Below are 15333 nucleotides of genomic sequence, written 5' to 3' on the forward strand. Positions count from 1 at the left end.
GCGGCGTCACTTCCCGCCGCGGGCGGAAGCCGCGTGCGGCGGCGCGAGTCGAGGCCGGAAGGAGGGGCCGGGGCGCGCGGGCAGCGTCACGTGGCGTGTAGGCTCGTGACGTCACCCGAGGGGCGGCGCGGCGCGAGGAGAGGGGGCGTCGAGGCTGCGAGAAACCGTTTAATGCGCGCGGCGGCCGCGGGGGGGCGGTGCCCTCAGGAGCGCGGAGCCGCCCCGAGCTCGGTTCCGCCGGGGGACAGAGAGAGAAAGGGGAGCGGGCGCGCGCTGAGCGCGGGTGACGTTTCCCGGCCGCGGGGTTCCGCTCGGGGTCATATACAGTTCAGTTCGTTTAGCGTCTGGTCCAGCGTCTGGTGCAGCCCCAGGTTCTCCTCCTTTGCTTGAGCGAGTTTGTCTGGTGAGAAGGGAGAGAAAACTGGACTTAAAACAGACATTACTGTACCGCTTTAAAGGAAAAACACGGTGACGTACCGTGAGATTCAAGGGAAATACAACATCTTTTCTTTTTGCAGCTGCTCCCACTCAGCGAGGTTCTGGGCGCAGCGCTGCAATGCGGCTCGGGACCCCTGCCCTGCTGCTACCTACGGGGCCGTCACCGCTGCGCGTTCGGTGGATTCAAGGAAAGAAAGGCCAGAAGCTGAAAGGCAGAGGTATCTTGTTTTTATTGAGCGCAGTTCTTACAGAGAGGACTGAAGGATTCCTTTCAGGATTGCGCAGAAGTGCAGGTATTACAGGCAGGAAGAGCTTAAGAGATGCAGCACGTCGAGCACCCCCAGCAGCTGCCAACTACAGAGAGGTCATGTCATTGAGAGCATGGTCCAGCTCCTCGCTGATAGCTTTGTACTTCAGCTTCTGAGCGTACAGCTCATCTACGGGGCGCGGGTCAGCGAGAGGAGCAGCGCAGAGGGAAGGCGGACAGCAGGAGGCACGAGGACAGGCAGAAGGCAGCAGCCAGAGCAGGTGGAGGGGAAAAGAAGAGAAGAAAACAGCGCTGTGATCGAGCACCAGTATGAAAGTAAAAGTACACGCAGCTGCCGGGTCCTCGCTTCGTCTACGCTTTTTTTTTTTTTTAATCTCAGTTATTTTTCAGTCATTGGGCTAAATAGCGCTATGATTTTGTTACTAATTGAAAACGTTCTTGAGATTCTGTTTGAGAGCTGCCCGAAATCAGGTTCTTGTTCACAAGTTTTTGAAAGAGAACCTCTTCCAGAGCAGCCCCCACACCCACGAGGCAGTGCCGGCCCTGGGCTGCCAGCTGCGCCACGCGGCCAACGCTTCTGGCCTTTCCCAGTACTCACTTTAAAAAGAACGTGTAATTTCATACCTTCCAGATCATCAATGGACTTTTCCAGTTTGGCAACCGTTCTCTCAGCAAATTCAGCACGAGTTTCAGCCTAAGAATATTAAATGGAATAATTGAGCACTGCTAAAAAACGCTGCCAAAATGCTGCGTGGGGAAGGGAAAACTTACTTCTTTCAGCTTGTCAGAGAGAATCTTGATTTCTTCTTCATACTTGTCTTCCTTTTCCGAGTACTGTGGGAACAAAACACACTCCTGAAGGGCAGCAATCAATGTTTATGGGAACACCGTCTATTTCCAGCCATTTCCTGCACACACAATGCACGCTTTTCTCTGAGACACCTCGAACTGATTCTGGTGAAGTCCAGCTCACTTCATGCACCAATTTAGGCTTTATTTTCTTGTGCAGCACAGAATAGCTGAATGTGCAGCATCACCACTGGGCTATCTGAGCAGGAAGGCAGGTAACCCCTCTTCATTTCTTTGTATTTCTGGATTATTTCTAAGCATTTTAATTGACTTTATTCCCATCCCGTGGGTTACTCGAGGAACCAACCTTTTCAGATTGAGCTTCCAAAGACTTCAGATTGTTAGTGACATTCTTCAGCTCCTCTTCAAGGTCACTACATTTACTACAGGCAAAAAAAATATTTTTATATATATATATATATATATAAATAAGTCCCTACTCTGCTGTGGCTTAATTTTACTTTCAAGAAGTCTAAAAATATAAGGTAAAAAATAGTGAAGTTTGAAAGCAGGAAGTTGGGTGCAGAGGGCACAGAACCATTTCCAAGCGCCCCACGTGCTCCCCCCCAGCCGATTTTCTCAGGGGATGCTTTCACCTTTACTCCAAGCTGCCAGGTGTGCAGGGCTACTCACACTTCGGACACCTCCGCGCGCTCTTCAGCTCTTTCCAGCTCGCCCTCCAAGATCACCAGCTTGCGGGCAACCTGAGACGGGAGCGCAGCAGCGTCACAGCACGGCGACTGCAGCTCGCTCCCGAGCAATGAGACCGCAGCAAAACATGCGTGCACAAACACGGCAAATTTCCCCAAACTGAGTCAGACCTGGCAGTTTTCACAGAATTAAATACCAAAGATGCTGCGAAAGTCGCAATTAAAATGACTGCTTTTTGAGACTATTCTGAAGTTGTGCCATCGCACTGTGGGAAGCACACAAAACACGATTAAGCTGAAGAACAACCAAGTTGTCCCTGGTTCTCCCATACGTTCTATCAGCTTCCTTAGTTAGCCGTCCCTTTACCTCTTCGTATTTGCGGTCGGCTTCTTCAGCAATATGCTTGGCCTCCTTCAGCTGCATTTCCTGAATCTCCATTTTCTCTTCATCTTTCATGGCTCTGTTCTCAATAACTTTCATTCCTCTGCAGAAGCCAAAGGGAGTATGCTTAATGTAGAAACATTTTAGCAATTTTGTATCAAAAGCCCTAAAGTGGAATTCAGTGTTTGTAACCAGAAAATGCCCTGTTATGACCAACTAGGTGTTGCTCAAAGCCAGCAGAATTCCTCATTTAAAGCAGTTTCCGAAAAGGAAAAAAAAAGGCCCCTCCAGTTCAGGCCCCGTAACGCGTGTTAGCACACGCAGATGCTGGAATATTCTGTGTACGTTCAGCTTTATTCTTTACGCAAAATGAAAGAACGAAAGAAGGAAGGAAAGGAAGGGAGCCCTACCTCTCACTCTCATCCGCTGCTTTTTCGGCCTCCTCCAGCTTCTGCAGGGCTGTGGCCAACCGCTCCTGGGCGCGATCCAGCTCCTCTTCCACGAGCTGGATGCGTCTGTTGAGGGCGGCCACCTCGCCCTCCGCCTGCGGACAGAGCACGGCCGCTGAGCCCCGCACCGCCCCACAGCTGCCCCACAGCTGCCCCTGCTCCCCTCCCTCAGCACAGCGGCTCTGAAACCCTTTCCCTCTCCCTCTGCTCTTTGTTTGTTTAAGCAATGGCATCTCAGGAATGTCAAGGTACACAATTCCTGCTTCCCCCTTCTCGTTTTTGGTGGTACGTTCCTGTCATACAACAAAGCACTGGGCACCGATCACAGAGGACAGACACATCTGTAGAATTCAAAGTTAAAAAAGAAATGTAAGGGCTTGTTCCAAAAACCACGCTTGGCTGTCACGTCCTTGGTGCCATCACAGGCTGCGACGATGCCGTCCCCGCACACGTGGAGCTGCGAGCAGCGAGCACAGCGGGCACGGCCGGCGCGAGGCAGCGCCCTTTGCAGCAGAAAGATTCTGTTTCATTAACATAAAATGTGTTCTGAAAACTAGTTTGCTTTGCTTTTCCATTGCTTCCTGGGGTACTTAAGGAATTGTGCAACAAACAGTTCTTAATGAGGTCCGATTCTGTATTATTACGTAAGACGAGCAGTAGTTAACTGCTCCTTCCAAAATAAGTATGTAACAAATGGAGATGCTTGCCTGTGCACAATGCAAACAAATTAGCGCTCATAAATACACCGTGTTTGTAAGATATGGCTCCTTCGATCGCTTGATATTCGAAGAGAAAAGCCACACTTTAATCACGGCCAGGTTTGCTCCACTAATCAGTGTGCGGCTCTCCCTCAGCCCGAGCCTGTCGGGGAGCAGCAGCGTCCTCAGCACGCAGCGCCAGGGGCGAAGGCTGCGCGGGCTCCCGCTGTGCAGCTGCTCCTCAGCCCGAGGAAGCGGTTTCCCCTCGGAAAGATGCTGGGAGGAGCTCAGCAGCCGACCCGGCTGGGATCTGACGCAAGACTCGGGTCCCGAGCTGCCCAGCCCTCGGTTCGCTCTCTCTCCAGCGCTCTGCGTTTAACTTACTGGGTTTACACACAAGGCATCGCTCGCGCAGGACTCTGGCATCTGGTCCGCAGCGCTCTGCCACTCCTTCCTCCGGCCGGGCCGCCCTCGGGTCCCACTCTCACTGAACGCGATCCCAGAGCCGCGGAGCGGGCCCGCAGGAGCCGGCCGCAGCCCGGCCCCACCTCTCCCGCAGCCCGCGCTCCTTATACGGTAAAACTAACTCGCTGACATGCGATAAAACAGCAGGAAGATGCCGGGCAGGCTGATCGCACACAGACCTAAGTGAAACCAGCTGTCCGGCCCCGGGAGAGCGGCGCGCTGCTGGAGAGCTCCCATTTCTCTGGGAAAACCGGGAGGGAAAAGTTATTTTCCAGCAGTTCAGACATTTCCCAGCTGCGCCGGAGCCAGCGGTGCGGCGCCGGGGCGGGACCTCCCCGCCCGTTGTCATGCAGCGCTTTTTCCCAACGAGCGGCCGCCCCGCCCGCAGCCCGAGCCCGGCGCGGTGCCCGCGGCAGAGAGCGGAGCGGAGCGCGGGGATGGTGCGGGCGGCGCGGGGCGCACCGGGCGCAGCCAGAGAGAGAGCCAGAGCCAGAGACAGGAAGGAAGGAGCGGGGCAGCCCGGAGAGAGCGACCGAGAGAGGCGAGCAGGCAGCCGGCGGTCTCACTTTCTCCCGCAGGTCCCGTTCCAGGTCCAGCTCCCGCTGCAGGACCTGGGCGCGATCCTCCGCCTCGTCCGCCTGCTGCTGCAGGCACTGGATCTTCCTCTTCACCGCTTCCAGGGAGCTCGGCGCGGCCATGGGCGCGGCGGGCAGGGCGCGCGGTGCTGCACGTGGCGGCGCGCGGCCCCGCGCCTTTCAATGGGCCGATGACGTCACGCGGAGGGAGGTGGGGCGGTGACGTCAGCAGAGGACCGCCGCGCGGGAGCTTCGGGACGGCCGTGCCCCGGGAGCGGCGGGGGCAGCCGGGAAGCCCGGCCCCGTCCTCACCGCGAGCCCCGGGACCCCCGGCCGCGCGAGGACGCCGAAGGGGCTGCGGCGAGCCCCGCCCCGGGGACGGCCGCTCCGCGCCACGTCTGGGCCCGAGCCGGCGCGGGAGGAGCGGAACCGGGCCCGGCGGCTCCGGGGCGGGGGGAGCGGGGCGGGGCGGTGCGAGCCGGGCTGCAGCCGTGCGCCAAGCGGAGCCGTGCGCCAAGCGGAGCCGTGCCGCGATCCTCGCTTCCCAGGAACGCGTTACGGCTGCTGAGGAATTCCCCCCGCCCGGTGCGGCGCCGTGTCCCGCTGCAGCAGCGCCGGGTGCAGAGCGGGCAGCAGGCGTACGTACCTGGAACGCAGCACTGCTTTTCCCATCCCCTGACCGAAGTACTGCAATAAACAACGCTCAGTGATTCACACCGGCACCGCGCTACACACACACAAACCCTAGCCCGGCATTGGCTGCGGTACGTACATCCGTGGCCTTCTTTTCAGCCTGCTCCAGCTTTTCCTGGGCGTCTTTCAGAGCCTCTGAGTATTTATCCAGCTCATCTTCAGTTCCCTTCAACTTCTTCTGCAGAGCTACCAGCTCATCCTCTACCTTTCAAGACAAAAAAAAAAAAAAAGGAATTAGGACGTGGTACCACTTAAACGTGGCTAAAACTCCTCGCTGTCAGTTTTCATATAGTGGAGTCACAGAAGGGCCCGGGCCAGCAGTGTCACAGCGCCTGGCAGCAGGTTTGGGGAGGGATGATTAGAAACACGTTGTCCTACAGCGGCATCCGCCGGCACCGCGCACAGGATATGGCTGAATAAAAGAACTTGGCATTGTCCCCCTGACACCTCATTTCTGCTTTGGGCTCCGCAGCATCCTGCAGCACTCAGTCCTACAGCAGATTTTACAATGTTCTTGCGCTCATTCTGGCAGCATCACCTCATGACCTATTGGGAACCCATTCAATCGTGGCACGGTTACAAGAAGAGCAGTGCTCACTCCCTGCCGAGGATGCGCACCCCGCTCCCAGCGCCCGCCCCAGGCGCCTCGTGCTGGCGCAGGATGAGGAGCTGCGGAGCAGCGCGGCCCTGCTGTTCCAGGCCAAACTCGGAGCCAACGAGGGGCCCCTGCCCCATAGTGTGAGGGTCCGGCTCCCTCCTCCACACCATATAAATCCACGCTGTGCACGAGATGGGGGCTATTTATAACCTGCAGGGAGAACGTTTAATGACAAACCGTCTCGTGCTCCCCAAGGAATTTGCATTATCAGGAGCTGCTGCTGATAAGGGCGCGCCTGCAGCCCATCTGCTGCCTCCTTCCATTGGCAATGCAAAGCAGTTCAGTCTGAAGAGAAAACTGATTTAACCGTTTGACTCTGCTTTCACCTCAGTTTAGACTGTCAAAACAGTTCACTCAAAACAGTTTGTGTTTCAGTACGCGTATGTTCTTCACTCGAGCTCCGAGGATAGCTTCACCAGCATCCCTGGCAGCGAGCTGTTCTTCAACACCGTTACACTGCCGTACCTTTATTCAGAGTAACCACAGTGCGAGAGAACTGGACGCGCTCCCCTGGGTGCTTCAGCAGGGACAGCAAGCAGGAGGAAGGAAGCGATGCTTCCTTCGTGTCTGACATTACAATCCCCAGAGCAGTGTGTGTGCCTGCACTAAAAGAACAGAGCTGAAAAACTGGGGACGACTCAGAAAAGAGAAGAAAGTTCAAAGCCTTATTTTCTCTTTTTAGCTTTTTATTGCGGATTACCCGCATACTTGTAAGTTCCCAAAGACACGCCGCTCAGCCTGCAGGAAATCACCTCTGCTAAGTACACGCAAAGGAAGGCTGAGCGTTCCATCACCGCTAACAGCTTCGGGTCACAACCTGCCCACTGAGTGCAGAAAGGGAAGCGGTGCGGCCCCGCAGAGCCACGTCAGAGCAGCACCTCTCCAGCTAGCAAAGAAACAGCGACCGCGTTCCCGCGTGGAGATTGTAGACGCTCACTGCAGCAGAACAGAAGAGATAAGGCATTTTCTGTGAGCTGGGGGGGAGGAGGAGGGCGGCAGCAGCTGAGCCTTTGGAAACCTTTTTTGCGGTGCTTTAGCTACACGGATGGCCAGTTAAAAATTTAATTATGTCGCCCAAAGATCTCAAATTGGAGAGAAGAAACACTTGGCCAAATAATAATGCACATGGCAATCTGGAAGAGGTAGCAGAAAGGAACACGTTTAGAGAATATAAAAAGACACGAGCATTTCTTAAAATAAGTTCTGTAACAAATTGGACTGTGGCCAACAAAACATTTAAAGATCATTCTGAAAGTATTCTAGCTCAGACTTGAGGTAGATACCCAGAATAAAGAACACTGAAAAGCAACAGAATATGCAAATTCTATCAGCATAATTCAATTAAAATTAGGGCTTTCAAATTAAGATATTTCTGATCATTGCTGACAAATCACTAATACAGCACACCTACTGGCGAGTCACAGCAGGCACCTCCAAGGGCACTGCGGTACCACAGACAAGTCAACGGGACTTCATTAATTCACTTCAAGGAGAGGCTCAATTAAAGTCAGACACAGCTGACTTCAGGCAGCATTAACACTGTTCCTACAGGTGTTCAATCTACAGCTTTGATTTTGCGTTTTTAATGTCTTTTCAATGGAATTACAAGCAAAAGAAAATTAAAGCAATTATGTATGATTTAAGAAAACTGTGACAAAATAGTCTCTAAAATCTGTAGCTGGTGCTACTTTTGCAAAGACAGAAGAACAGATTAATTAATACCTAGCACTGGCTGTACGAGTTTAACATCGTAAAAAGGCAAAAGATTCAAAACAGATTAACGGGAAACTCAAGTTCAAATTTTGTTTTCTGAATCAGAGTTCAGCAAAGTACTTCATTACACTTATTCCCACAGCACGTGCACAATCTGTGATTGTATTTCTACTTGCCTGTTTGCATTTGTCCTCAGCTGCCTTCTTATCCGTTTCAGCCTGCTCTGCTCTATCAATTGCATTCTCCTTGTCCAGCTTCAACATCTGCATCTTTTTCTTGATCGCTTCCATTTTTGCTAAGGGATAGGTTGAGTTTGTCACGCAACCAAGAGAGTTCTGAAGAGTAAAGCTTTAGATTTTGGGGGCAGAGAAAGAAGTTGCGCCCAGCCAGGTCACAGGGAAACTGAGCTCAGGGGGCTGTGGGGAGCTTTAAACCCGGAGACCCCTGGACAAAACCCAGATCTGTGGGCCTCTGCTCTATCTTTCACACGCAGCCTTTCTAAGGAATGAGCTGGAACAGACTCACTGGAGGAATCCTCGCCACTCCATCATCTCCTTATTTGGGTCCTGTTTTCTTAAAGAGAACACTGTTTCCATTTTTAAGCTTCTGACAAAGCAAAAGTGTTGACATATGAGCATATGCTTGAAAGAAAGCTTATTACCACCCCTCAGTGTTTGCAGAGCAATCAAACAGCCCAGTAGACGTAAGGGGCATGGCCTGGCTTCCTAGGGCACAACAATAAGGATAAAAATAAGGATCTCTTTGGATTCCTGCAAAACAAATCCACACATTACAAAACAAACAAAGCAGGGAAGGGCCTTCAGGAAAGACCTGGGGGATGGAGGGGAGCTAACAACGACGACCAAAGGCCTTTATTAACCTAAACTTGATGCAGAAAAGACACGAAGTCAACACCTCACAACACCCACGAGTGAAGCCAGAACCACACAAGCACCACCAGGTCAGAGACGTGGCTGCTCAACTTGCTTTTTGTGAGGGATTCACAGCACTCTCAATTCTAAATAAAAGCAACGCTTTCACTGCTACAAAATGCAAATCCTCGCTCCCCGCCCGGCCCCGCCGATCCCAGCAGCTGCCTCAGGAGGGCGGCTTCGCCCCCGACCCAAGATGGCGGCCGGGGAGCGCCGCGGGGCGGTGTTCTGGCGGCGCCAAGATGGCGGAGCGGGGAAGACTACAGCTCCCAGAGCGCTGTGCGCTCCATCCCCGCCCGCGCAGCGGTGCTGCCCCTCCCGGTGTGCTGAGCCTGCAGGAGTGGTGTCAGAAACCCACGGCAGCGCTGCCCGCTGCAGAATCTTAGAATGGCTTATGTCAGAAGGGGCCTCGGAGATTTATTTCCAACCCCTGTGTGGGCTGGGTGTGCCCCCAGCTCAGGTGCCCATCCGTGGCCGTGGGCACTTCCAGGCACGGGGCACCCGCAGCTCTGGGCAGTGCCTCACCGCCCTCCACATGAAGAATTTCTTCCTAACATCTAACCCGAATCTCCCCTGTTTTAGTGTAAAGCTAATTCCCCTTGTCATATTGCTATCAGACTGTGTACAGTCGCTCCACTTCCAGCTTACAAGCTCCCTTACAATACTGAAGGCTGCAACGAGGTCCTCCTTCCCAGAGCCTTCTCTGAGCTGGACAAGCGTGACTCCCTCAGCCTCTCTCTGTAAGAAAGGTGCTGTCATGGCATGCATCCGCTGGGCTCCTCTGTTTGCTCAGCCAGGAGGGCAGCGGGCTGTGCGGCCCCAGGCCTGCACTGAAGCGCTGAGCACATGTGCAGTGTCCGGGCAGCCACCATTGCCGTGTTCCTGTTCTTTGGCCAATGGCCACAGCAATCTCTGCTAGCTCTCTTTAGAGCAATGTGCATCTTCAGTAACTTTTTTCCACTGCTGCAGCTCACAGGCTACTGCTCTGCATTCAGTGGGGTCGGCCAAGCTCTGTGCTCCTTCAGGCTCCACATGGGGTGGGTGTACTGCAGGCCTTGTTTGTAGTTCCTTTCTGAAGAACCAGGTTTTGGGGCACAGCTTTGGAAACACATTGAGTGGGGGAGAAAACAGGGGGGAGGATGGTGCTCACCCCACCTGACCCAGCGCCTGTGGGAACACATACCATGAGGCAGCTGCAAGACCATGCATGCCTTTCCCTGGGTCTGCAGCTGCACGTAGCCTTCGGCAAGCTTCAGACTGCTCCTATGACGGCTCTCACAGCCTCCGTGTAGTTTCTGACTGCTGAGGGAGCAGGCTTTCCAGCCAGCCCGCCTACTCTTCTTCCACTGCAGGCTCAGCATTGGGGCTGAGCACTCAGAACTGAACACTCAACAAGGCTCTTTTGCTGTTGTGTTTCTACTACAGGAAGAATGTTTTTCTGATCAGCTCTGTATGATGACTCAGAGCCACTTTTAGAAAGGAACATCGAGGAACAAGTCATCCTGTGCAATCCTTCAACCAGGTACATTCCCTTCTTTCCCTCCTTGCTTCACAAACTGGAGAGAAATACCTGAAAAATCCTCTCCAGTCCCTCAGCCTATGGCTTCCTTTAACTTGTGAAGTGGTGAGCAACCAAGAAAGGAAAAAGCCCTCCAAACCATTTATTTACTGAGCGGGTGGGAGAGTGTTCAATAGGTTGAGATCCCTTGTTTATTCCTCTTCTTTCAGCAGGATTGTTTGGGCCTAGCAAGACTTGGCAAGATCATGTGTAAATATGAGAGGGTACCAGAAGGAAACGAAGCTGGATGGTTCGACAACGTGCTCATTTCTTTGGCAGCACGCAGCGTGGGAAGCATGTCGCAGCAGGCATTGTAACAGACTGGGGCAGTCCTTTTGGTCCTGTGGAGTGAAGTCAATTTTTTCAGTACTCTCAATCTGTACTCCAATTTTTATTTTTCCCCAGAATTCAGTTGGGATGAACACCGTGATCCATTTGCCTATGTGGAAAGAGCAGACACTTTATATCCTCACTCTCTCCCCAGGCTCCTGCTCCATTAGAAATTCCTGGTCGCTGAGTATCACCTTCCTCTCTTGCACATCGAATAAGTTCCAACTCCTCTCCATATGCACATGTGTCAAGACTAGAAATGCGTCAAAGTTGAAGGAAGCAGCTGCTGACAATCCTTTCTTGAGTTTCCTTTGGTTTCTTAATGTAATTATCTCGTAATAGTCAACTCTCTCTTGTAAAGTTTCTGTTCTAGAAACTATATAATATGGTGCATCATTAGCAGCGCACTGTAACAAAGCTGGCACCAGAATGAACATCAAACTTGTCTCTTCCTGTCATCTCCTTTTAAATGTTCAGTTAGAAATGACAAAATCCATAAAATCTCACATCTCACTGAATTTTCTTTGTAGGATTTCCCTGCAGGGCTGTCTCTCAGCATGAAGGATACAGCAGGGTAGTATCAATCTGTAATACCGTCTTTCTGATTCTTTCTCATTACATGTCCATTACTCAGCACTGATGCAGACAAGGTGCTGGGCTAGGTGTGACCAAAAGGACAAATCTACCCTTCCTGAGCCTAGATCCAAGAGCATACCTCTTTTCTTATCTAATCCTGGTTATCTGTGTTTTTCAACAGGGTCCTGAAGACCTGAGATGCTGAGTGGAGTGTTTTGAATAGAATGGCAGGATTCACTCAGCACCCAAAATGTGCACCCACTTGGGAAGCCTGTCCACGTGCAGTATGTGGTACAGCAGAGCAAAGAAATCCCACCCTCTGTTAAGCTCTTCGTTGCCATTAGATGGCAATGTAGATCCACAAATCTTCCTTCCTTGAGCCACTGGAAAACCATCTTGCTGCTGGTGGGTAGAACCTCAAATCTTCAGTTTCCGCCTACCTCACCATTTAAGACTAAGGCATCCTGGATTTGTTTTGCCTACAAACGAATGGAGCTAGCTGCCTGGGAGGCCGGCTCCTCTGGAGTCCCCAGTGGCACGAGTGCTTGCTCTGTGCATTGAGGGCCCCCCTTTGTTCACAGAGGTTTGTTTTTTCACTCTTCCAGCAGTTAATTCATCTCTTGTTTTGCTGTTTCCAGAAGACATTTTGCTATCTTGCTTGTTTCTCAGCTTACTGCCAAACCTGGCAGGCGAGTGAGTCATGGGCTGCCGCAGGCCAAGCCCTGGAGCATACAGACTGCTTCCTAGGGTCATGAATCTCCCATCTGGGACGTTAAAGAACTGCAGCAAGAAATAACTACACTGCAAAATGCTTTCCCCCATATCCATTTTTCAGCTTTTCCATTGTTCGCAGTTGACTGGTTCATTTAACATGTGCGTTACCGTTTTTTATTCTTTTCCTTCACATTTCCCTTTCCACCAGAAAATGTCACCCGCTCACATCCGACTTACACTCAGAAAACTCGCAGTTCAAAATCCAGGCATGTTTGCTCCTTCAAAGCTGAAGATACACAGCTTTTTCTGAAGCATATTTTAACTCCCATCCCAGAGTCCAACAGCCCCCACCAACGCAACGTAGATGCAGGGCAGGGAAGCTGCAGGGCCTTTTGGAGTCGAATACAGACGCCGCAACAGGATCTGTCTGGCTTAGGTAACTTCAGCAGTGTTAGTGGTAGAAATCCTTGTTTGTACCAACGAGGATGCAACCAGGATCAACCCCCCTTTTTGTGACATTTAAAAAACAATCTGTTAGGCTGCTGAAGCAGACAGAGAGCTCCTGACTGTTGTCTGGAGCAGGGCAGAATGAAAATACATTTTCCCCTTGCCAGCCAAGAATGGGAGATAGTAGATGGGAATCCAATGGAACAGAGAGGACATCTGGCTGGGGAGCACAGGACCTATAATGTGACGGGCAGATAGCAGGGCAGGGTCAAGGCAAAGACTGTCAACTTGCCCTCATCACTCACGTCTCCCAGTGTGTGTTACTATAAGCGCCTTCTAGTTTTTCTGGATTTTAAATGGCCAAAACAATGAGGAATTTGCCCTTATTCCCAGGAGAGTATTGCCGTTCCTTCACAGAAAGGCTCTCTTTATTCCTGGTGCACAAGATGTTAATAGTATTTCTAAGCACTCTTGCAGATGTGAGCAGTACGCTGTAGATAAGTTACATCAGAAGAAGTGTTATCGCTTGAGCTTACATGTTTTGTGCTTTTCCACCGCACTCTAAAATGCTGTTGCATTTAATTAGCCATTTTTCAAAGCGTTTATTAATCATTTATTAGCTCTTTGTTCATTTGCTGTAGATGTATCTTGACATCTAAAGTGAGCCCAGTCATTTTATAACCAAGCGCTGGGTGACAGAAAAGGCCTTACTCATCCTTCTTATCTGCAAAGCACTTGGCACATGGTGGTACAGCTCCAGCTGGGGCCTCTGGGTATTTCAGGAATATAAATACCAGCACCTTAAGCTGCCCCATTGCCTAAGATATCAGGAGCACTGGATGAATTCAGTGGGAGGCTGCATTTCGGACTGGAGATTTCTAGCTGTAGGTTATCACTGTCAAACCTTGAGATGCACCCTGTGCAGCCATATACTGCCAGCGAGTGAATCCTTCCCAGCCCTGTGCTCCCCAGCAGCTGGCGTGGGCCTCAGAGCTCACACCACTGTGCCTCCCTCTGCACTGCTGAGTAATGGAGCAGGAGAGCAGTCATAGCACAGAGACTGTGCTCTCCCACAGGATCATGCACGTAGGGAAATTTAACACAAAACTCTTCTTTGGTACCTAGTGACACACAGCTGCAGGCACAACATGGTGAACCTGGCCAGGGCAGTCATCCCTCATGTCTCATCCCTTGCTGTCTGTTTCTAACCACAAACTCACTCCAAGCAAACAGAGGAAAAAGAGTAAAGGTTTCGGCTTTAGTGACTGTGAGTCCTGGGATCAGACGGCATCAGGAGTCAGCAAAGTATCTCCCTTACCTGTAAGGGCAGGGCTGACAGACTGCTTTCCCCAAAGACTTACAGGCAGGGGAACCAGGGCTGTATTTTTCCCAGATGTTGCAATTTCCATACGATTGCTACCAAGAAATGGAGAAACTTTTCTATCCTCATTGAGAAACAGCCTACTTTTCTGTCCTCCTCTGCAAGGACAGCAGCACAGCAGGTAGCAAAACACAGCCATTGCCAAAAGAAGGCTAAGAAGTATGTGTCTCTATTCTGGTAGTATAAGAAGACATTATAAGGCCTAGGATTATCTCAACCAACACAAGATATGTTAATGAAGCACCTAATTTAAGCAGATGTTTCACTTTTGCTGTAGTCAATGGAGTACGGAGGAGGAGAGAGCAGAGGAGGAGACAACGTTTTATTACATGCTGTTGCTTTAGTTCTTAAAAAAAAAAAATCATAGCCCACCTAGGTTTTAAATGGCTTTTGAAGCTTTCCTAATGTCTGCTTCTCAAGTGTTTGCACATTTTCTGTTTGCCCTCAATATGCGGAAATGCTTAAGTCAATAGGTTTTTATTTGATTTGTAAATAATGCCAGGGCGACACATTATTGCAGATTCTCAGAACTCTGACTTGTCCTCCAGATATGACATGCCAGAGATATCACCCAATTAGGGCAGGGCAGAGGATGGGGATTAAAATAACTTCAAGAAAAGACCATCTAGAACTTCATTCTGCACTTCTGTTTAGCCCACAGACCGTCAGGAGCTTGTGAAATAATTGCTTTGGACAGATAATAAAACATCCTCCAGCAAAACTAAGGTACTTAATATACTGCCCAAGTCAATTTCCCTTATTTCTTCTGTCCTCTTGCTTTTAATAATGGTTTAATGAAAAATTCAAAATTAATTGGAACTGGCATTAGCCATTCACGTGTTCCAGTGAGAGTTTCACTGCTTCAATATTTCATAAGCTGACTTCACGGCTGTGCCTCGCCTTCTCCTGGCTTTCGCAGGCAAAAACATCACGTCTTTTCTTGAAATGAATGGTCCCAACATGAGGGGTAGGGGTACGTGAGAAAGTTTGCAATCACACCACAGGAAAAGAAATAAAATAATATGACTAATAGCCGTTGTGTTTTCCTTTCTGCAACCATCCCCACTTTCTACGTAATTATAAATATCTGAGCCCTGACTGGAAAGAGCTGTCCTAAAAATAAACAGGAGCCGTCTGAAAGGTGTCTGAGGGAGGTATCTGGCAGCTGTCAGGCTGTCACGTACGTGAGAAGGATGGAGCTGATGGACTCGCTGACACCAGACGGGCTCTGCCGAAATAAGAATGCCTTATGCTTCCCTTGGCACTCACTGGGCAGATTCTGTTGGCTGGAGCCATTAGACCTCAGCGTGTCTGGGGCGTGATCCAGTTCCGACTGCCGTCAATGAGAGTCTGCCCTTGGATGGCAATAGGAATTGGATCAGACCTTGTCTTTACCCCCGAGACTCTGGTGTTACAACAGGGATAAATTTTGGCTCCTCGAATGAATGTCACCCCAATGGAGAAGGATGGAACACACTCCAGATTTGCAGGCTTATATAGTTCTCTGAAAATGCAGCTTTTCACTGAGATTCCTAGACCTGGGGACAAGAGCCTAAC

The 15333-nt window shown here is 50.9% G+C and overlaps 1 protein-coding gene across 5 annotated transcripts; it reads right to left on the reverse strand.

Moving 5' to 3' along the window:
• Nucleotides 156-8928, reverse strand: TPM4 (tropomyosin 4). Of its 5 annotated transcripts, none has more exons than XM_021378925.1 (9): nt 8015-8922; nt 5547-5672; nt 2998-3131; nt 2573-2690; nt 2189-2259; nt 1863-1938; nt 1478-1540; nt 1331-1400; nt 156-400 (listed from the first exon to the last, which is right to left on the reverse strand). In XM_021378925.1, the coding sequence occupies exons 1-9, from the start codon at nt 8126-8128 to the stop codon at nt 318-320; spliced, it is 855 nt and encodes a 284-aa protein (XP_021234600.1). In that variant the 5' UTR covers nt 8129-8922; the 3' UTR covers nt 156-317. The 5 variants fall into 5 exon arrangements, with proteins under 5 accessions (XP_021234600.1, XP_021234602.1, XP_021234604.1 ...); XM_021378926.1 differs by lacking the exon at nt 156-400 and adding an exon at nt 645-875 and having other exon boundaries at nt 8015-8928; XM_021378927.1 differs by lacking the exons at nt 5547-5672; nt 8015-8922 and adding an exon at nt 4766-5060.

Source organism: Numida meleagris, chromosome 27 (genome assembly GCF_002078875.1).
Source record: "Numida meleagris isolate 19003 breed g44 Domestic line chromosome 27, NumMel1.0, whole genome shotgun sequence".
Lineage (NCBI taxonomy): Eukaryota > Metazoa > Chordata > Aves > Galliformes > Numididae > Numida > Numida meleagris.